General features: G+C 43.9%; 1 protein-coding gene across 10 annotated transcripts in view; it reads left to right on the forward strand.

Moving 5' to 3' along the window:
* acaca (acetyl-CoA carboxylase alpha) overlaps window positions 1-21600 on the forward strand; it is a 30854-nt gene that overhangs the window by 3686 nt on the left and 5568 nt on the right. For 3 of the 10 annotated variants that reach the window (XM_056396640.1, XM_056396646.1, XM_056396638.1), the window contains 44 exons: window positions 396-534; window positions 707-816; window positions 914-995; window positions 1092-1190; window positions 1439-1536; window positions 1625-1735; window positions 1898-2107; window positions 2221-2391; window positions 3051-3212; window positions 3447-3610; window positions 3742-3892; window positions 4083-4186; window positions 4285-4512; window positions 4668-4818; window positions 4914-5048; window positions 5469-5615; window positions 5722-5910; window positions 6744-6844; window positions 7059-7147; window positions 7373-7497; window positions 7994-8107; window positions 8618-8731; window positions 8816-8905; window positions 9025-9143; window positions 10325-10348; window positions 10751-10900; window positions 11339-11482; window positions 11580-11682; window positions 11776-11883; window positions 11982-12038; window positions 12322-12366; window positions 13480-13521; window positions 14143-14358; window positions 14477-14632; window positions 14721-14945; window positions 15818-15973; window positions 16062-16208; window positions 16627-16896; window positions 17153-17250; window positions 17442-17562; window positions 17702-17812; window positions 20027-20170; window positions 20273-20393; window positions 21406-21502. In XM_056396640.1, the coding sequence (XP_056252615.1) occupies window positions 396-534; window positions 707-816; window positions 914-995; window positions 1092-1190; window positions 1439-1536; window positions 1625-1735; window positions 1898-2107; window positions 2221-2391; window positions 3051-3212; window positions 3447-3610; window positions 3742-3892; window positions 4083-4186; window positions 4285-4512; window positions 4668-4818; window positions 4914-5048; window positions 5469-5615; window positions 5722-5910; window positions 6744-6844; window positions 7059-7147; window positions 7373-7497; window positions 7994-8107; window positions 8618-8731; window positions 8816-8905; window positions 9025-9143; window positions 10325-10348; window positions 10751-10900; window positions 11339-11482; window positions 11580-11682; window positions 11776-11883; window positions 11982-12038; window positions 12322-12366; window positions 13480-13521; window positions 14143-14358; window positions 14477-14632; window positions 14721-14945; window positions 15818-15973; window positions 16062-16208; window positions 16627-16896; window positions 17153-17250; window positions 17442-17562; window positions 17702-17812; window positions 20027-20170; window positions 20273-20393; window positions 21406-21502 (5738 nt within the window). The remainder of the gene's footprint in view (window positions 1-395; window positions 535-706; window positions 817-913; window positions 996-1091; window positions 1191-1438; window positions 1537-1624; window positions 1736-1897; window positions 2108-2220; window positions 2392-3050; window positions 3213-3446; window positions 3611-3741; window positions 3893-4082; window positions 4187-4284; window positions 4513-4667; window positions 4819-4913; window positions 5049-5468; window positions 5616-5721; window positions 5911-6743; window positions 6845-7058; window positions 7148-7372; window positions 7498-7993; window positions 8108-8617; window positions 8732-8815; window positions 8906-9024; window positions 9144-10324; window positions 10349-10750; window positions 10901-11338; window positions 11483-11579; window positions 11683-11775; window positions 11884-11981; window positions 12039-12321; window positions 12367-13479; window positions 13522-14142; window positions 14359-14476; window positions 14633-14720; window positions 14946-15817; window positions 15974-16061; window positions 16209-16626; window positions 16897-17152; window positions 17251-17441; window positions 17563-17701; window positions 17813-20026; window positions 20171-20272; window positions 20394-21405; window positions 21503-21600) is intronic. The other 7 variants (XM_056396639.1, XM_056396642.1, XM_056396641.1 and 4 more) reach the window with 7 other exon arrangements.

Genomic DNA, 21600 nt, shown 5'->3' on the forward strand with positions numbered 1-21600 from the left:
GCCACATTCAGAGATTAATCTGAGATAATATGTGGAAACTCAAAACAAATAGTGTGACTTGTTTAAACTGCAAAGCTAAATGTGTGCAGCAGAATATAGTTTAAAGTCACTGTACATATAGACACAACAATATCTTGCAGTTGTCTTGAAGGCATGAAGGGAATAATTTACTAATCCAGTTCAATGGCTCTCCATGTCTCACAGCTGTAGTGAACATTATTAGTAATGTAGCCACAGCTTGTGCTGGCAATCAAAAGAAAAATGATCAGTTTCATGAAACAAGGAGAGAATTCTTTAAATATGTTTATGTTCAGGACTTTGATTAACAAAGTTTTTAGCATGTGAGCAACATAACTTTGATAAGCACTGCTGACGCAGCTATCTTGCTTCTCCAGGTGCTCATCGCCAACAATGGTATTGCAGCCGTCAAATGTATGCGCTCTATCCGCCGCTGGGCCTACGAGATGTTTCGTAATGAAAGGGCAATCCGTTTTGTTGTCATGGTGACCCCAGAGGACCTGAAGGCCAATGCAGGTGAGATTCAGCACCATTTATCTAAACACGTAACACACCTGAATACAATACGCTGATTCTGCTGTAGATGAATATTAAACCCTAACCACCTGGTAGAAAACTGGCTGCACCATTGATCATGTATTTTAATATAATTTTACAAATGAGTTTTCTGTGTTTGTGTGTCTCACAGAGTACATCAAAATGGCAGATCATTACGTGCCTGTGCCAGGAGGGACTAACAACAACAACTATGCCAACGTCGAGCTCATTCTGGACATCGCTAAACGCATACCTGTTCAGGTACCACTGCAGTCTTAGTGTATCTATAATTTTGGCACAGTAATCAATAACTGTATCAAAGGTTGAGTGAATGTTGCCGTTGTGTTGTTCCTTACAGGCAGTGTGGGCCGGGTGGGGTCACGCCTCAGAGAACCCCAAACTCCCGGAGCTGCTTCACAAGCATGGCATTGCTTTCATGGGTCAGAGAACCTTTTTTATCACTTTGTTGACCCGTTAGTTTACATACGCATAATCAGTCCAATTAACTAAATGCTTTTTTTTTTTTACTTCCTCAGGGCCCCCGAGTCAGGCCATGTGGGCTTTGGGAGACAAGATCGCCTCCTCCATCGTCGCTCAGACGGCTGGTATTCCGACTCTGCCATGGAGCGGAGCAGGTGGGTCAAAGTGGTTGTGGGGTCTCCTGATCAAGCTGTTTAGGATTAGATTTGATAAAGTAAATCTAAATGTTTTGTTTCTGTGTTCGAAATCAAAAAATCAGTCAATGTTTTCTGCATTCCCCAACTTTCATCAGTGTACAGTCTTAGCAATATTGCAAATTCAGAAAAGGAAAATAATAAATGTCACACGGTGTCATGGTGATGTCTGTACGTATGTTGAATACGCCGCTGTCTGCCATTCTCAGGCCTGACAGTGGAATGGGCAGAGAACAAGAGGATCATCAGCGTTCCTCATGACGTGTACGAGCTTGGCTGCATCCAGGATGTAGAGGACGGCCTGAAAGTGAGCATGTCATCTACCTGACAGTTCATAATGCATGAACGTTACATATACATATGTATGCTGAACAGCTGTGTTCTTCCATTGCCAGGCTGCGGAGAAGGTCGGTTACCCTCTAATGGTGAAGGCCTCAGAGGGAGGTGGAGGGAAAGGAATCCGTAAAGTCAACTCTGCTGATGATTTGCCCAACCTCTTCAGACAGGTAGGTGGAAACCCAAGTGTGTAATTTGAAACATCATGCAGGATAGTAACACGTTGTAGAATATGCTTTGAACTTGTAGTTAGAGGATTTCGTGTGAAAGATTTAGAAAAGGTTTTTGTGCATTTCTTGACTACATGATTTACTTTCTCTTCGGCTCTCCAGGTCCAGGCAGAAGTTCCAGGATCGCCCATTTTCGTCATGCAGCTAGCCAAGCATGCCCGCCACTTGGAGGTCCAGATTTTAGCCGATCAGTATGGCAATGCCATTTCCCTGTTTGGTAGAGACTGTTCTGTGCAGCGACGACACCAGAAAATTATAGAAGAGGCTCCTGCTACCATCGCCACTTCTGATGTGTTTGAGGATATGGAGAAGGTATAACCCATCCGACATAACAAATATAGAAATAGATAGGTCATAATGGAGATCTAACCCTAAGACCAACAAATTTCAACCAAGATATGAACAGAGCTTCTTAACTCCCTCAGTGTGCAGTGAAGCTGGCTAAGATGGTGGGGTACGTCAGTGCGGGTACAGTAGAGTACCTCTACAGCCAGGACGGCAGCTTCTACTTCCTGGAGCTCAACCCTCGTCTGCAGGTGGAACACCCCTGCACTGAGATGGTGGCCGATGTCAACCTGCCTGCTGCTCAGCTGCAGGTCAGTCTCGCACACACACACACACACACACACACACACACACACACACACACACACACACACACACACACACTCCCGTGCTGCTAGAAAAAGCACACTCTGTCTTATGTCACATACAACGCTGTCCAGGAGCGGGCAGAGTTAGCACGCTTCACTGCTCCACACTGGACGGGCCCCCTGTCTCCATGGAAACCGACTGCAAAAGAAGGAGACAGTGCACAGACACAGTGTAGTAGGATCCAGTGGTTGTAGCGACAGCGGGTCACGTGGTCCGTTCTGCAGTGTTTAGGATTGTGTGTAAATAGGTCACTGGCAGTCTAGCTGAAGGGCAGAGCTGCTGGGAAAGCTGTGCAGTCAAGCTGATTGGGTGTTGCTGTGGGAGTGTCACATTCTGGCACAGAGGGCTGTGCTGTCTTTTTCCAGGCAACAATAGGACGACTCACTATCTGTCAGCAAGATGTTGTTTATGGGTTGTCTAGAAAACACAGTATTGACAACAGGTCATATGAGGATGCCAGAGAAAATCTATGCAGTTCATTCAAAGCAAATACATGTATCATCCATATATGAGCCTGTACTGAGTTTTTCCTCTCAGTGACCGGCTCCTTAATGTTCTATATAAAAACTCATGTTGTGCTAATGCTGCTGTCTTCTGTCAGATCGCTATGGGTATTCCTCTTCACCGCATCAAAGACATCAGGATGCTTTATGGGGTCCAGCCCTGGGGAGACTCTCCCATTGACTTTGAGGGTCTGTCAACTGCCCCCTCCCCGCGGGGTCACGTCATTGCAGCACGTATCACCAGTGAAAATCCTGATGAGGTACGCTTCACTCCCTCCTGGTATACAAAATACTCGGAGCTAAAGGTCACATGAAGACTGTGATTTCTGTTGTGCCTCTGTTATTTTGTCAATTTTACTCTTCTTGATTCAGTGGTACCATAAATAAAAGCCATTGTTTTTACTTTGAAATGTTCCCCGTGTGTAAATTTCACACCAACAGTTTTTGGTTCAGCTCATCAGAAGATGAAATGCGGTGTTCGTGTCTGATTGCAGGGTTTCAAGCCGAGCTCAGGAACGGTGCAAGAGCTGAACTTCCGCAGCAATAAGAACGTGTGGGGCTACTTCAGTGTTGCAGCAGCTGGAGGTCTGCACGAGTTTGCCGACTCCCAGTTTGGACACTGTTTCTCTTGGGGAGAGAATCGTGAAGAAGCCATCTCGTGAGTGCATTCAGAATTTTGAAAGCAGCTCACACATGTTAATACATATTTACTGTAGGAGATATCTTCTACTCGTTTGTCTAATCAGAGGTTTTTTTATATTTGTCTCATGTGGGTGTGTATTTTTCTAGCAACATGGTGGTGGCTCTGAAGGAGTTGTCCATCAGAGGAGACTTCAGGACCACAGTGGAATACCTCATTAAGCTGCTGGAGACTGAAAGCTTTCAGCACAACAGCATTGACACAGGCTGGCTGGACAGGCTCATCTCAGAGAAGATGCAGGTGTGCAGAGATGCATCAGATGTGGCCACTGGATGCTCTTTGAGAAAACTATAATGATCTAATCCATATGATGATATCAGTGCTGAAACCACACAACACTCAATGTTGAGATAATTATAAAAGCCTTGAGGTTTATGTTCCTGGCACCGTGCAGTTTGAATCTTAGATGATTTGTGTTTGCTGTGTGCAGGCGGAGCGTCCCGACACCATGCTGGGGATTGTGAGTGGGGCTCTTCATGTGGCAGATGTAAATCTAAGGAACAGTGTGTCCAATTTCCTGCACTCTCTGGAAAGGTAATAAATATGGCATCTTGTAGTGATCAGTGTGAAGCAGGAAAAAAACAAATTCAGTTTTTGAATAGAAAACATGAGACACTCTTCTCTCCACCCAGGGGCCAGGTGCTGCCAGCACACACACTACTCAATACTGTGGATGTGGAGCTGATCTATGAAGGTACCAAGTACGTCCTGACAGTGACACGCCAGTCTCCCAACTCCTACGTGGTCATCATGAACAACTCCTCAGCTGAGGTGGACGTCCATCGGCTCAGTGACGGAGGTCTTCTGCTGTCCTATGATGGCAGCAGCTACACCACCTACATGAAGGAGGAAGTGGACAGGTAAGAGAGAACTGAAATCATAATGACTAATTTAGGTCTAACTCCTCCTCAGGATAGAATGAAAATAAATTAAAAGACAAACAAATTTCACATCTGGATTTCTGCAAGGTTATAAATCGAATTTGTAAAATAAAGTCTCTTTTTTTACCTTTCAGGTATCGCATCACAATTGGGAACAAGACGTGCGTCTTTGAAAAGGAGAATGATCCTTCTCTGCTGCGTTCTCCATCAGCAGGAAAAATCATTCAGTACACAGTGGAGGACGGCGGACATGTGTTTTCTGGCCAGTGCTACGCTGAGATAGAGGTACAGTATGTCCACAGGAAAGATGGAGTCAGTTTAAACTCACTTTGTTTTTGTTGGGGGGGTTGTATAGATAAACTGATGCTTTTAAATTGCAGGTGATGAAGATGGTGATGACCCTTACAGCTGCAGAGTCTGGTTGTATCCACTACGTGAAGAGGTCCGGAGCAGCGCTGGAGCCTGGCTGCGTCATTGCCAAGCTGCAGCTGGATGATCCAAGCAGAGTGCAACAGGTGCGTCATGATGTCACTTCATGTAGTGACTTTACTTTGATAGATATATCTGTTGCTTGTGTGAGTTCATTTACATTCAAGACAAGTGAATTCATGAAGTCAAAACTTCAAGAGGCAGGCTCAATAATCTGTGTCACAGCTGATGTCAGGAGGCAGACTTATAGAAGGAGTCACTGCTGGTGAATGTGTCACTACTCATTAGGTAACTGCCCTCAGAGGATCAAACAGTTTGGACTTCTTCCTTGTATGATGAATCAGTAACTGCAGGTTTCTTCAGCTTACATTGAGAGGTGCTAGTTCGTGTGTTTCACAGTATGGCCACTACTTCCTACTGTACCACATCATTTACAGCGTCTGTGAAACAATGGCATATGTGCAACATGATGGACTGTATTATAAGTATTTGCATTGGTCTTGTAGGCAGAGCTGCACACAGGGGCCCTGCCTTCTATCCAGGCAGTAGCTCTGAGAGGAGAGAAGCTACACAGAGTCTTCCACAACACACTCGACCACCTCGTTCACATCATGAACGGCTACTGTCTTCCTGAGCCTTTCTTCAGTGCTAAGGTGAGAATTCATACACTCTGGGTGCATGCTGACACCAACACCAACACCCCCCCCAACTTGAAGCTGTGTCTTTAAACAAACCGTGTGCCTCTTGTGTCTTGGCTAGTTGAAGGAATGGGTGGAACGGCTGATGAAAACCATGCGCGACCCCTCTTTACCACTGTTGGAGCTACAAGACATCATGACTAGCGTGTCGGGCCGCATCCCCCCCGCTGTGGAGAAGGCAATCAAGAAGGAGATGGCTCAGTATGCCAGCAACATCACGTCTGTGCTCTGCCAGTTCCCCAGCCAGCAGGTGACCCATAACTCATGCACACACCAGGCTAACACACTCACACAGAATACCTCGTCAGCTACACTCAAAGTAACTCTCTGTTCTTTTCTGTGCCAGCAATAACAACATTTGGTTTTCATTATAACCCTGGTGACTGGTCATGTGTAAATATATAGTACATTTCTGATGATGCCACTTTTCTACAGTAAAGTAGAAATATTTTCCATCGGTTTCTTTCTTTTAAAAGAAGTTAGCTGTTACTTTGACAGTATGATCCCCACAGTGTTGCCCAGTTACACTGTGAGTTTCATTCAGCAGAAAAATACTGTGTCGACCTGCTTGACTTTTGTTTCTTGTGCAAACAAATGATTTCAAAATACTTGTCTTAGTAAATGGGTGAAAGGCAAGTCTCACTGTGTGTGTGTGTGTGTGTGTGTGTGTGCGTGTGTGATGAATTGTGTAATATTTATTCAGTATAAATCTGTAATGAGAAAAGATGTCTGGATTTGATTTGCTATTACTTGTGAAACATTTTGGACTCTGATATTTGTGCATATTTTATGAAGGTGATTTTCCTGCATAACTCATAAAAAGCAAAAACAGTTCAGCACAATAATGTGAGTCGTAGTGAAAAGGTGCCGTCACACACCTCTAATGATATTTTACTAATTTTTATGACGAATCTCACGCCCAGTTAGTATCTGACGTTCTCTGTTGGATCCTGTGCACAGTTTGGACGTATCGAGAACCAGCTAACACAGAGGTCCGCGGTGCTACAGGGATTATAATGTATTTATGAGTCTGCACTGTTGCTGGGATTAAATGCTTATATGGTTTATCTCCTGTGTTTCCAGATTGCAAACATCCTGGACAGCCATGCTGCTACTCTTAACAAGAAGTCAGAGAGAGAAGTCTTCTTCATGAACACACAGAGCATTGTTCAGCTGGTGCAGAAGTGAGTTTCATACTCTACATCTCAACATGATGAGAAGTTTGACACAGTGATCACTGAGTGTGACCGAAAGTGACAGATTGCACCGACACTGTAACAGAGATGTACTGTGTTTGCTGTATACTGGTTGTTTTCCTTGTCACTGGATCTCCTGATCCACAGACACATTGTAGTTCGTTCAGTTCTTCATTCTTCTTCTGTTCTTCCTCTCCAACAGGTATCGCAGTGGCATCCGAGGTCACATGAAGGCAGTGGTGATGGACCTGCTCAGACAGTACCTGAAAGTAGAGATCCAGTTTCAGAACGGTGAGGAACGGGGGCAACACTCTGCCTTACTGGTTTCGAGGTTTCATAATGGTGACATGTTTCAACATGCAAGAGTAACTAGCCTTGGTTTGAACTTTTGCGGAGATTTTTAGAACAGTAGCATTTACTCACTCTCTCCCTTTGGTGGCGCTCTTTCACAATAAACTCCTCAGCATGTGTGACTGCACTTCACAGCTCATACTGTATGTGTTGGCTTGTCAACAGGACACTACGACAAATGTGTGTTTGCACTGCGTGAGGAAAACAAAGGCGACATGGCCAACGTGCTCAACTACATCTTCTCCCACGCTCAAGTCACCAAGAAGAACCTGCTGGTTACAATGCTGATCGTAAGTGTCCTCTCTGACTGACTGATGGAGACAGACTTCCCTGTCAAGACTTTTCCTTCTGTAACATTTTAATGATGGTTATGATGATTGTCTTTTTTATGTATAATATGTTTAAGCATTAGCAATGTGTGATACGAAGTGTTGGATAAAACAAAAAATTAAATTATTAAATTCTTATGATGCTGTTATGATGACATTCCTTTGTTACTCAGTAAATATAATGTCACTTTTGTATATATAGAGAGAGAGAGAGAGAGAGAGAGAGAGAGAGAGAGAGAGAGAGAGAGAGAGAGAGGAGAGAGAGAGAGAGAGAGAGAGAGAGAGAGAGAGAGAGAGAGAGAGAGAGAGAGAGAAGAGAGAGAGAGAGAGAGAGAGAAGAGAGAGAGAGAGAGAGAGAGAGAGAGAGAGAGAGAGAGAGAGAGAGAGAGAGAGAGAGAGAGAGAATGAGAATATATTATTAAAGTGTCAAACCAAACATGTAATCTCTTGTGTCTAGGACCAGCTGTGTGGCCGTGACCCAACACTGACAGATGAGCTGATGGCCATCTTGACTGAACTGACTCAGCTCAGCAAGACGACCAACGCCAAGGTGGCCCTGCGTGCTCGGCAGGTCAGATGTTCACTCATCGTTGTGGTTGATGAATGTATTTGAAATTCCAGTGAAAAGGCTCAATATCCAACATTTAGTAACAGCTAAAAAGTACATATATGATAATGTATTGTCAGCAGGAAGAATATTAATGTGTGCCTGCTTAAATTAGAAAGCAGATAATATTTATATATATATAAATTATAGATTCTTTTGGTTAAAGCGTCTTTTGTTCAGGTAGTAAAAATGTTGATAGGCTTAACTCACTGAGTATGCAGAGGTGGAGCAGATAGGGAAGTTACTGAACATCTACTCTTCTCCATGATCCATGGTGAGATTTTTACCACCAGATGTCACTGTCCACCCTCCACTGTGGCAGGGAGGTGACACTGATATTCACTGTTATTGGCAAAATGAGATCTAAAGGTCTGTCATGTTCGTAAAGTTTTTAAAGGTGGAACTGAAAATGCACAGAGAGTATGTCACAAAATGTAACTGGATGTGTAAAGAAGAACTGTTTGCATCACCCAGGTGTTGATAGCTTCCCACCTTCCCTCCTATGAGCTACGACACAACCAGGTGGAGTCCATCTTCCTCTCTGCCATTGACATGTATGGACACCAGTTCTGCATCGAGAACCTGCAGGTAGATACTAAAGGACATGACCAGAAGTCGTCAGCTTTATCTAATGTTCTGAAAAGTGGCTAATTCTCCTTTTTGTTTTTCTAGAAATTGATCCTTTCAGAGACATCCATCTTTGATGTTCTGCCCAACTTCTTCTACCACAGCAATCAGGTGGTCAGGATGGCGGCTCTAGAGGTGAGACCAACAATGACGTCAGTCGACAAATCAATCTGCCCTTACTTCATTTTAATGAAAACTGCAGTCGCCTCACGTCTAACTGATATTTTCTGTGGTTTCTGCTCCAACACCTGCAGGTTTACGTGCGCAGGGCGTACATCGCCTATGAGCTCAACAGCGTTCAACATCGACAGCTGAAGGACAACACGTGCATAGTAGAGTTCCAGTTCATGCTCCCCACCTCGCATCCCAACAGGTATCACACACACACAAAATGGCCACAATGCTCACGTGCTGTGCATCACCTGTCATGCTCCACCCACCCCTCCCACCCCCAAAATGGCACTGTGGACAGGAATCAATATTTACAATATGTAGAATTTTCCCTTGGTGGGAGTGATGCTGGCCTCACAGTATATTTTGGTCACAGCTTTATGTTAATTGATCTTAGCAGCTGTCTTCACTGCCGTGTTCCTCAGAATTAGCAGCATCGATTGGTGGCTCCCTCTATTCTTGTATCTGTCTATTTCCATAGACAACTGCATTATTCCATTGTGTAGGTGTTTGTAGCATTGGTGGCTACACAAAACATATCACTCCAACTCCTAGAAACCTCCATGGTGCCACGGTTCCTCTCCCACCCTCACGGCTCTGTCGTTGTTCATCGTTGCTCTCCATGTAAAATGCTCCTCATGTGCAAAAGAAGGTATTTTGCAAGACTGAAAATACTTCTTCTTGGTTTGTGAAAAGTGTGAGTGCCATGAGCAGCAACGCTCCCAGCCTCAAGAGTCTCATGTCAGTTACTCTTCCTCGTAAGTCCAGGAAAAGAAAAATTCATCTTTTTTTCATATTAAACTTGAGAATCAGAGAGAAACCAGAGACAGACTCTGGATTTGTGTTGTACATGCTTAGCATTTGAAAAAAAGCCTGTGACTGACACAGTGCTGTGGCATTTCTGTTGCACCCATATTCTGCATCCGACCTGTGTGATTGTGTTTGGTTTTTCTGTGAGTGAATGTTTGTATGTTTCTGTGTAATGTGCCTGATGTTGCTTCGCAGTGCTTGTATTATCATCTTTTCTGCTCCGTTGGGTTCGGCTTGTTCATGCAGTTAGTGGTAGAAGTCCTGTGGATGCCATTACACACTCATTTCATTGCATGCTTGTGATTTAATGTGTCTGATTTAACCTTCATGTTGGGAGTGATGATCCTGGGTCTTTGTTCAGAGTGTAACTCCAGACAAGAGGCCGCAGGATCTCATGACACATGTTGTAAAGGGAGCAGTCAGGAAGTGAAATGTGTGTTTGTCGCTAGAAAGATATTTTCAATATCCTCACACGCACACACACACACACACACACACATTGCTACACCTTGACTGTCTTCCTCTCTGATGCCTGCCACTAACCACTTAGTAATCAATGTTGTTTGATTGCAGAGGGAACATCCCCACTCTAAACAGGTATTGTAAACATTCTTTTTATTGCATAGACTACTAGTGACTGTAGACTAGCTAGCCGCATGGTCAAAGCAGTAATTCATTAAAAATATTAATTCATCTGATGATTTAAGTCAACAAGTTGTTTGGTTATCTAACTGTTCGGTGCTTTTTAAATTTCCCGAAATGAAGCTGGACAGTCGTCTGGTTGATGAGCACAATGTTTCTTAATGTCACTGACAACAGCATGGCCTTTGGCATTCAGCCTCTGTGTCAAACATTTCAGTCTGTGTGTGTGTTTCTGTGTGTTTGTGTGTGTTTGTGCCTCATAGATTTTGAATAATTTGGGATGTAATGTGGGGGTAAGGTAATTTAATGTACGTGAGTCCAAATCTCCTGAACTGAAACCTGTGACCGTCCTGCCAGGAAAATGTCTGCTCCAATCCTGGACCTTGTAAAAGTCGTGGACAGTAGATTTCAGGAAACTAAACCCCAGGACCTTAAAGCTCAAGAGAGTAAATCTAAGGATGATAATGCAGAGAAGAAAAATGTCTCAGAGTCGGAAACTGTGGACAGGTTTGACACAAAACCTCTCGAGTGTTTTTGGTGGGTGTGTCTTCTGGGACGACTTCCTACAATCCAAAGGACTAACAACCAACAAAATGAAACCTGTGAATCTTTTAAAGGGTCTTCCTGGTGGATTTAAGTTTCCTTGTTCCTGTGACAGGAATATTTTCTTTGTTTTAATTCAACTAACGTGGTCTATCAAAAACTGCACTGCTTCACTGTGTTCACTTGTCATGGTGGAACTTTGTTACTATTTGCTTTTATAATTCGAACCTCACTCAGTTTTTATACTTAAATGTTTTCATACACATTATTATCCATCTGCAAAAAAGCCGAGGGATTAAAACTGCAGTGAGGTTCTCAAAGGTGGATGGGGGACATCTTTACATTGTCAGTCTAGTGTTATGGCAGATTCCCATAATCACACTCTCTCTGTCAACACCTCAGGATGTCATTCTCATCCAACCTGAACCACTACGGCATGGTGCATGTAGCCAGCGTGAGTGATGTTCTGCTTGACACATCTTTTACACCTCCTTGTCAGCGCATGGGAGCCATGGTCTCCTTCCGCTCCTTCCAGGAGTTCACCAGGTCAGTCTCTAACCCTCAACTTACATTCATCTTGTTTGTAGGTGAAGAAAATATCACAAGTGTGATTAATGGGATTTGTGATTTTCCTCATTTACAGGAACATTACAGACGTGTTGAGCTGCTTCTCCGACTCTCCACCCCCGAGTCCGACCTTCCCAGAGGGAGGTAATCCCGTCCTGTACGGTGAAGAGGACAACAAGGTGATGAGAGCAGACCTGTGATGGTCACAGTCTGGTCAGGACCTGTGTGACTGTTTATGTTGGAATGAAACGTCTATTTGCTTTGTCACCCAGAGTATTCTGGAGGAGCCCATCCACATCCTGAACGTGGCTATAAAGACGGACAGCGACATCGATGACGACGGCCTGGCGGCCATGTTCCGGGAGTTCACTCAGTCAAAGGTGGGAGCCGTCCACAGCAACAGCAGAGAAATTTAAATGTTTGAGACGATTCAGAAAGATTTTCTCATTCTGACATTTGACTTTCTTATCAATCCCAGAAATCCCTGCTGTTTGAACACGGCATCCGAAGGCTAACTTTCCTCGTGGCTCAGAAGGTGAGCATCCTTTACCTCCGTCACTAAATCAGCTACCTGTCTTCACAATTTGCTGCCGTGCATGTCACCTATTCAGTAGTTCTGAATAGCACATGTCAAAGTGTTACAAATGAACCAATGTCCATCTTTCTTATTGTAATTACTAATACTTCATGAGCATGTTTACATGGAATGACATTACTGTGGTAATTGTAATAATTTGCATTTGAAATTTAGCTTATTCTCCTGTTTGTCTCTGTATCTCTTCCTGCATGCCTTGCTTTTGCTGCATTTATGATGACAGGATTTCAGGAAGCAAGTCAACTGTGAGGTGGACCAAAGGTTTCATGTAAGTAAAGGAAGACAAAGGAAATGAGGACAGGTGCCTCTTTGATTTGATTTACTGGAGAAGTGTCGATAGATTTGCTTTTTGTAAAAACAGTTGAAACAGGCCCACCAGTGTAGAGCTGGGCAGCTCCTCGATTTAAACAGGAAGCTTATTGTCCCCAATCAATAAATGTTTGGTTAAGCGACAGATTAATTTATTTATGAGCCGCAGTTTAAATATGTCATTAAAGCCATGTAGGAACTGAACCCCCGGCCATGGCAGCTGATTGTGTTTTACCAAACCAGAAAGTATTTATCTCCCCAGGTTTGACCCAGTATAAACAGATCACACACTAAAATGTGGGTGAAAGCCGTAATGATAGGGATTTAGGACAGGATTTGGTTTTGATAAGTTCTCTGCTGTCATTTTAACAATAGGCTTTGATTTCTCTTTGGATGGTAACAGCCTGTGATGAGAGCAAATCATGCTAACTGGTGTCACTGTCATTATGTGGCCCTTGTTACATGCAGGTTTTTTTGTAGTAGCTTGTGCACCCACCCTAAAATTTTTTTTTTTTTCTCAGTTCACATATTGTGGAGAGTGAATATGATGTGTAATCACAGTGTCAAATCACAGCTGTGGAGGTGTCCAGTGTGTGTGTGCTGTTGCAGTTCTCTCATCATCACGTAGGCTGTGAGTTGATGAGAGCATCTCCAATCGGTCTGCCATTGTTTTGGCAAGTGGGACACTTCACCTGATAACGTCAAACAGGGCTGCCGGCCGTTATTCAGAGGATCACACGTCTCTGCAAAAAAAGGAAATGTTTTATTCATTAGCAAAGTGAGGGGTGCTTTATATATGTAGCCTATTAGCATTATTATGTGAGTGAATACACAGTGATTCCAGCAGTCAAGGCGATTAGGGCCCACTGAACGTAGAGCAAGGTCCTGATCATCACTGCTTAATACTCCAGACTTAGTCATGTAGCAATTTAAGCAAAGCCCAGAAGAGCTTATTTCCACCTGCTGTGTGTTCTAACTGATTTGGTTTTGTTAACATATTTACAGTCGAGGTTTCTGTTACAGAAACGTTGTTGATTTCTTTCTGTTTTCTGTCTCACTCTTTTCCACACAGAGAGAATTCCCCAAATTTTTCACATTCCGTGCCAGAGACAAGGTGAGTGTCGGACTGGGTGTCACATCACCTTTACTCAAAAGATTTGTTTTGACGGCCACAGTGGCGTTGGGTCGCGCAGAAGTTAACACTTTGTATTAAAGAGATGAAGGGATATATATACAGACCTTTATGTCGACAGATGTTCAACAGATTGGTGGATTTTTCTGGGAAACAGCTTGAAAACGTGCCGCGGTTATCACAAACAACTTTCCATCCCCTTTGGCAGTGTTGAATTTGACTCTGTCGCAATCAGTGGTGTCTCTTCCTCTCTGTTACCCCGATAGTTTCACTACAATGACACCACCAAAACTCATTAAAGTAATGAACTCTAATTATTTCTCCCATTTAAGAGAAATGACAGCCATTAGCAGCTTTCACAGACCGAGATTGCCCGTGATTTCATTTACTTAATACAGTGTGTGGCTCACAGGCATCTTCATGCTTGTGTATCAACCCAGTGCTCCTGAAATTGCCAATTTGAGCTACTTCTGTTAATGGAAAAGATGATGGCAGGGAAATCTAACTTCAAAAAAACAATCAGCAGGAAAGTCTGTGAACAAACTCATTTCAAAATGTTGTGGTGTTGCTGTTTGAGATTGTGTCCTGCCTTCGTCTCTGTAGTTTGAGGAGGACAGGATCTATCGTCATTTGGAGCCGGCACTAGCTTTCCAGTTGGAGCTCAACCGCATGCGCAACTTCGCCCTGACCGCCATCCCGTGTGCCAACCACAAGATGCACCTGTACCTGGGTGCAGCCCGTGTGGAGGTGGGCACAGAGGTCACGGACTACCGCTTCTTTGTGAGAGCCATTATCCGCCACTCTGATCTGGTGACAAAGGTGAGAATTCAAAAGACCAACTAACAGACATTTTGTTTTATATGGATGATTTTTCAGTATATTGTTCGAGCTTTGGGATTCACCCCTGACCCCTGTCTTTACTCTGTTCCTTCTCCAGGAAGCTTCTTTTGAGTACCTTCACAATGAGGCAGAGCGTCTGCTGCTGGAAGCCATGGATGAACTGGAGGTGGCTTTCAACAACACAACTGTACGAACTGACTGTAACCATATCTTCCTGAACTTTGTCCCGACAGTCATCATGGACCCGTCAAAGGTTTGTGAGATAATCATACACATACACGTGTCTAACACTGACCACAGCTCACATCTTACTCATGACTTGATTCCTCTACAAACCTCAGATTGAGGAGTCGGTGCGCTCCATGGTGATGCGTTACGGCAGCCGTCTGTGGAAGCTGCGCGTCCTGCAGGCTGAACTGAAAATTAACATCCGCCTGACTCCGACAGGAAAGCAAATCCCCATCCGCCTCTTTCTTACCAATGAATCAGGCTACTACCTGGACATCAGCCTGTACAAGGAGGTCACTGATTCCCGAACGGGACAGGTGGGGCCCAAAGACCGACAGGTGGGGCACTCATACATCTTCCATCTCATCTACGTATTGTCCAGTCGCAGGCAAAGGGCTTCAGCTCCATCGTGGAACCCTCAGCTTACAGAGTTCACCTCTCTTAAAGTTAAAGATGGAGTTTTTTTACTCAGTAGAATATTAAAGTGTCTTTAAGGTTTACTGATGTGAAGTAGAGATCCAGTATGGAGTCTTGCCCTTTGCCTGGTGGACAATTCCTCCAGTAATATGTTTCTTCTCACAGCTGATCAGGTAAGTTCACTTCATCCGTCATCCCTCCATCATCACTATCATCCATTCACTAGTAAGTGAATGTTGAACAGGAAATACCAACATGGAGCATTAAAGGCTCATTATTCTGGTCCACATTTCACATATTATTTTTCACTTTGCTGGTGGTGACTTTATCAGATCCACAACAGTGAATGTGAAGATTGAAGAACGAGCTGCATCTCCTGCAGTAATAACAGTGTGGAGTGTTTCTGCTGTTGAGCTTTATTAAGATGTTCAACTTCAACATGTGATTGGAAATGCTTTCTAGAAACATACTGACAGTTAAATCACTGCAGCTCACAGAATCTGATGGTCATGTCTGTCTGATGTTCACCACTTCCTGTTATTCTTTAACACCTGACTATGTCTGTGTGATTGTGTATGGAACAAGGGATTGTTACATCATATGCTTTGTATGACTTAATGTCGTATCAGTGGAAATGAGAAATGCTCATCACGATCATCCTCATCATCACCATCATCATCATAATCACCATCATCCCCATCCTGCTCTAAATCCTGATTTTTGTTTACGTTAATCCCGAGGTTGTTACAGAATCAGATTATGTAGAAAGTGACTCTCTCTCTTCTTTGTTCAGATCATGTTCCAGGCATATGGAGACAAACAGGGACCACTGCATGGGATGCTCATCAACACCCCATATGTCACCAAGGACCTGCTGCAGTCGAAGCGCTTCCAGGCGCAGTCTCTGGGCACCACCTACGTCTATGACTTTCCAGAGATGTTCAGACAGGTGCAGTCTTCACCATTGTGCTTAGCTTCTGCTTACAAATACTGAATCATTTATAACTTTATTCTGACTCATTCATTTCTTTTCCCAGGCTCTGAAAAAGCTGTGGCACTCAAGCCAGGCCTTTGCCCACTTGCCCAAATGCCCTCTTCCCTCTGAGCTGCTCACCTTCACAGAGCTGGTTCTGGATGCCCAGGGTCAGCTGGTGCAGATGAACCGACTGCCAGGGGGCAACGAGGTCAGTTTTCTTAGTCGGACACATGAATATAGATAAAAAAAATAGATAGTTTAAATAATATCCATTTACTTTGACATGACCCGTTTCTTTATGTCCACCTCCTTTTCCAACGTGTAGTTTCCTTTTCACTCTGTAGGTGTCTCCGTGTCTCTTTGTCTGTGTTGTTGAGTGCTTGTTCAAGACTTTATTGTTGAGTGGGAAAACTTGATGCATCATTGAAAGTACACTGATACCTGTGTCTAGTGATCTTATTAAAATCAGTGCTGAGAGCATGACATATGGAACATTTCATTCTCAGCTGCTCATTCATCCTCAAAACTATAAAATCTAAATAGAGTTATTACAGTATATTCATGATACAACAGATATAGATCATCAGCATTTCTCATGTAAACGTGCCGCTGCTCTGTCTGTCAAGATTGGTATGGTGGCTTGGCGGATGACCCTGCGAACTCCAGAGTATCCAGCGGGACGCGAGATCATCGTCATAAGTAACGACATCACACACAAGATCGGTTCATTCGGGCCCCAGGAGGACGTGTTGTTCCTGCGAGCCTCAGAGATGGCACGAGAGAGCGGCATCCCGCGAATCTACATCGCAGCCAACAGTGGCGCCCGCATTGGGCTGGCAGAGGAAATCAGACACATGTTCCATGTGGCCTGGCAAGATCCAGCAGACCCTTACAAGGTCAGCCAGCAGAACTCAATCACATAACACAGTCATTAAGGGCTCCCCTACAAAATGTTATAAATAGTTTTAAATGTTGTGACCTAAAATTCACTAACTCAATATTTCAAAAACACAATACTTTTATTTTACTTATAATCAATGGTGGATGTCACTACTTCAGACATCCACCTGGTGGCTTTGGTTCATGTGTCTGTGTATTTCTTTATTATGGTATTTGATTTCTTTTCTTTTTTCTGTTGATTTTTTCCTGCAGGGTTTCAAGTATCTTTACCTCACACCTCAGGATTACAAAAAGGTTTCAGCCCTGAACTCTGTGCATTGTGAACATGTGGAGGATGAGGGAGAATCCAGGTAGATCATTTCTTTTATTGCATATTAAGATACTTAACTTTGTAGGTGAGGAAATGAATCTTGCAGCTGCTCCAGTACCAGTGAGTGTGCGTGACTCTGCAGATTAAAGAGTGCAGTAGAGGTCACCGCAGACACGAAAGCTGCTGGAGGGTCATGTCTGGCTCTGAGTGAACGTATGTGTTGTCATGCAGGTACAAGATCACTGACATCATTGGGAAGGATGAAGGGCTGGGTGTGGAGAATCTGAAGGGGTCTGGGATGATCGCTGGAGAATCCTCTCTGGCTTATGAGGAAATCATCACCATGAACCTGGTGAGACTGAAGTGGGCCGACGTGTGGACAAAAACACACATGTAGTCCCATCCTCAGCTTTGAGCTGTTCACACGTCTGATCTTTAGAGACCAAAGACTGACATCTGGTTACGTAGAATCAAATGTGATTGTCTCATAGGTCACATGTCGAGCCATAGGAATCGGGGCCTATCTGGTGCGGCTTGGACAGCGAACAATCCAGGTGGACAACTCTCACATTATTCTTACTGGAGCTGGAGCACTCAACAAGGTAAAATCATCTGTAAATGTCTAGTGTTTTAAATTGCTGTTGTGTTTGTGTGCACCGTGCAGCTGCTGTAACACTGACTGAGCACCAAATGAATCGTCCCGAAATTCACACAATTGATGCGTCTGCATTTTAATGAGGAATCCACGATAAATATTCATTAGCTGGCTATTAAAATATTGCAGCTAATATGAGACGAAGGGCAAACAGATCTGGAAAGGAGCTGTGTGTGTGTGTGTGTGTGTGTGTGTGTGTGTGTGTGTGTGTGTGTGTGTGTAAAACTTTTTGTAGCTGGTACTGTACAGTCTTGTTTTTTTATAGATTAACACAAACTCCAGTTTGACAGGGAAGAAATGTGTGTTTATGTATCAAAGAGAAGAAATTAGAAAAGTGTAGTATGATTTCGCTGCTTGTTCCAACTCGGCGATCAGGCCTCCTCCTGCCCCCTCCTGCCTCGCTCCCTCCTCTGCTAGGATTGCCTCTCCGATCCCAGCGACAGACCCGCCTGCCACTCATAGCAGAATAATTGAAAGCAAACCATGAAGTTGTATTTGCATAGAAATAGAGTGACACGCCGGAGGCTGCAATGCAGGACACCCATATCATTTGTTTTTAATCAAAATGAAGTTTTGCTGAGGTAAATTGTTTTCTGAATGCAGTTGGTGTGTGTGTGTGTGTGTGTGTGTGTGTGTCTCTACATGCTTCACTACCTCCTGTTGTCCTGCTTTCCATTCTCTGTCCTTGTCAGTGAATTAAGATGACTCCATTTCAAATTACATGATGGATTGCAACATGACAAATCATGTCAATGGCCCAATAATGACTTACCTATTCAGCGGAGGCTCAATTGTTTTTAGATGCCCCGTTGTTCAGCTGTATTTGTGCGATTCGACTCGTGGTAACGGTCTGTGACAAGTGTCTACATTGTGTAGGCCATGTATTGCAGTCGACTGTTTCCTGTGTGTATATGAAATTCGTAGTGATTTCAGCAGCACAGGGAAGAAGTGGGCTGTTTTTTTTTCTCTGCTCGTTTATCATGTGGTTTCCTGGCTATTAACTGAAACTTAATGGAGAGCAGGAGGCTGCCACCCAGAGATCGTCATTTCATTAGCTGCCAGAAAGCTCTTATATTTTCATGGGGACTGGGTAGTAACTACTAGCACAAATACCCCAGTGAGCTGTTACATCCAGTTAGCCCTTCGTTTTCATCCTCCCAGTCATCTCCCTCTGTTCCTCCTCCTACGTCCCATCCTCTTCTCTCTGCTGTGGAATCTTAATGAAGCCGGCAACGGCCGCGGGCGCCGGGGTTTTGTGTATGTCAAGGTGATTGCAATGTTTCTTGGGGCCGCAGGCTTTCCTGACAGCTTTAGGAGAGTGCCCTAGATTTGTAGCCAGATACATAACCAGTAATGGTAATAAAGAAAGTAAATGATGGCTGAAAAGGTGAGAGTGGAGGGTAGGATTGAGCTCCTCTCTGATTTTTATGGAACCATGTCAGGGCCCTGCCACCTGTTCTAAGCTGCTTATGAAAATAGGGTGGGCTGGGTGTGAGCTTTTATGGCTTCAGGTTGGTGCAGAGTCAGTTTTGAGGGCAGACATTGTTCTGCACCTTCCATGTCAGAGTATTCAGAATAAAGCACGCGACGGGGAGTGTGAGCCAGTACAGAGGCGGCCGCTGCATGAGCATGAAGTGAGGATTTAAGTGTTAATTCACAGCCAGGAAGAGCGGCAGGTACTGCCACCCACCTGTGACCGCTGCGATAGAGAGATGTGTGGCTGCTGATCACCTGTATTGACAGCGCAGTGGGGGAATGTAATGCAGGGTCTGTGCTGTTGCCTGACATGTCTGCGTCTGTGTGCGAGCTCATTGATCCACGGCTCCACACAGCAGAAACCTGGTGCCGACACCTTCTGTTTGCACAACACAAACAGTAGATTAACTCTGTTGGCGCCGTTGGAGGCCAGAGAGAGGAAGCTTGTACAGGGAAAATCTTCCCACGATTCAACTGGGCAGAAAACTGCTGCTCTCATTTTGAAGAAAGTTTCTAGACCAACACGGCAACAGTTTACTGCTGTTTGTGACTCTGTGTGTTTGAAACATGGAGGCCTTTTTTTTTTATAATGAGCTGAATGTTGAAACTATTCATCAAAGTACTATTAATATTATGATGTTCTTTTTTATGTAAAATCCACACCTTTGTCTTTGTCCATCTCCAGGTGCTGGGCAGAGAAGTGTACACATCGAACAACCAGCTCGGTGGAATTCAGATCATGCACAACAACGGCGTGACCCACTGCACTGTGTGTGATGACTTTGAGGGAGTCTTCACTCTTCTGCAGTGGCTGTCCTTCATGCCCAAGGTAATCCAGCAGTTGTTTTGTACTAAGAAGCTGCATCCTGAATTCATTCAAGTGAACTCACCTTCATGTTTTTTTTTTTATGAAAAAATGTTCTTTCCTCAGTGTAAATTTAGTCCAGTGCCCATCCTCAGTGCCAAGGATCCCATAGATCGATCAGTGGAGTTTGTTCCAACCAAGGCTCCGTATGACCCTCGCTGGATGTTAGCAGGACGTCCCAGCCAGAGTCAGTGGCTACTCTTTCATCTTTATATCACTTTTCAAACACTTTTCTCTCTTTTTATGCTATTATGAATTAAATATCTTTGTGTTTTGGACTTTTGCTTCGAGAACGATGGTTCTCACTTTTTAGACAGTTTGACTTGTTTAATATTAATCAATATTAATATTAAAATTAATGTTAATTGATAATGAAAACAGCTGTTATTTGCATCCTTAAGTCTTTCTTTATTCCAAAAATGAACAATAGGGAAGCAGCATCATATCATGAGTTGTGCTAAAATACATTGTTTGGCCTTATGTAATATCATGTATGTAACTATGATGATGATTTATACACAGACTATATTTGCTCTGCTGATCATTTACATACAGAATGCTTCATCAGCAGTTGTACAGTCCATTTTTTTCTCCTTGTGTGATATTGTAGAGTGAAATGTGAAATGCAGAGATTTTCTGCTTCGGCCTGATATCCGCTGGGTTAAATGTTGAAACAGCTCATTACTAGAGAGAGGCTGTTAAGAAACCAGGAGAGAAACAGTGAAGCCTAACATCACAGAGCTGAAGGTAACATGACGATTAGCACCACAATGGATGCGGCGTGTTTTACAGTGCAGGTTAGGACGGAGCAGGTTCCACATCAGTGTAATTACAGCAGCCTGGGACAGCACGGAGATTGGTGGACCGTGTGGGAAGCCAGTCAACGTCTCTGGTAGTGATGAGTGGCAAGGCTTAATTGAATGGTAACCTCATAGACTGGGCTTGTTTCTCAGGGTGTGCAGGCAGTAAAAGAGCTGAGCAAGCCTCCTCATACAGTCATCCATCATGGTTGCTGCCAAGATTACAGATTCAAAGTAAAAAAAAAAAAAAACACACAACCTCGGGCTGCATGCAGCTTTAAAAAGTAGAAAGCTTGTTTTCTGTTGCAGTTCCATTTGGCAGTAATTAACTCCACCTTCTCTCCTGATTCACCTCTCTACTCTCTGTCTCACTGCTCTCACTCCTCTCTGAATATAAAGCTCCAAAAGGTTCCTGGCAGAACGGATTCTTCGACCACGGCTCCTTCATGGAGATCATGCAGCCGTGGGCTCAGAGTGTGGTGGTGGGCAGAGCCAGGTAAGAGACCCGCCTGTGACCCTGTTTACAACATAGATCATTATCCTGCCATTATAAGATGGAGAGGATGTCAGTGCTGATGAAAGGCCTCTCTCCAC

Source organism: Seriola aureovittata, chromosome 15 (assembly GCF_021018895.1).
Source record: "Seriola aureovittata isolate HTS-2021-v1 ecotype China chromosome 15, ASM2101889v1, whole genome shotgun sequence".
Lineage (NCBI taxonomy): Eukaryota > Metazoa > Chordata > Actinopteri > Carangiformes > Carangidae > Seriola > Seriola aureovittata.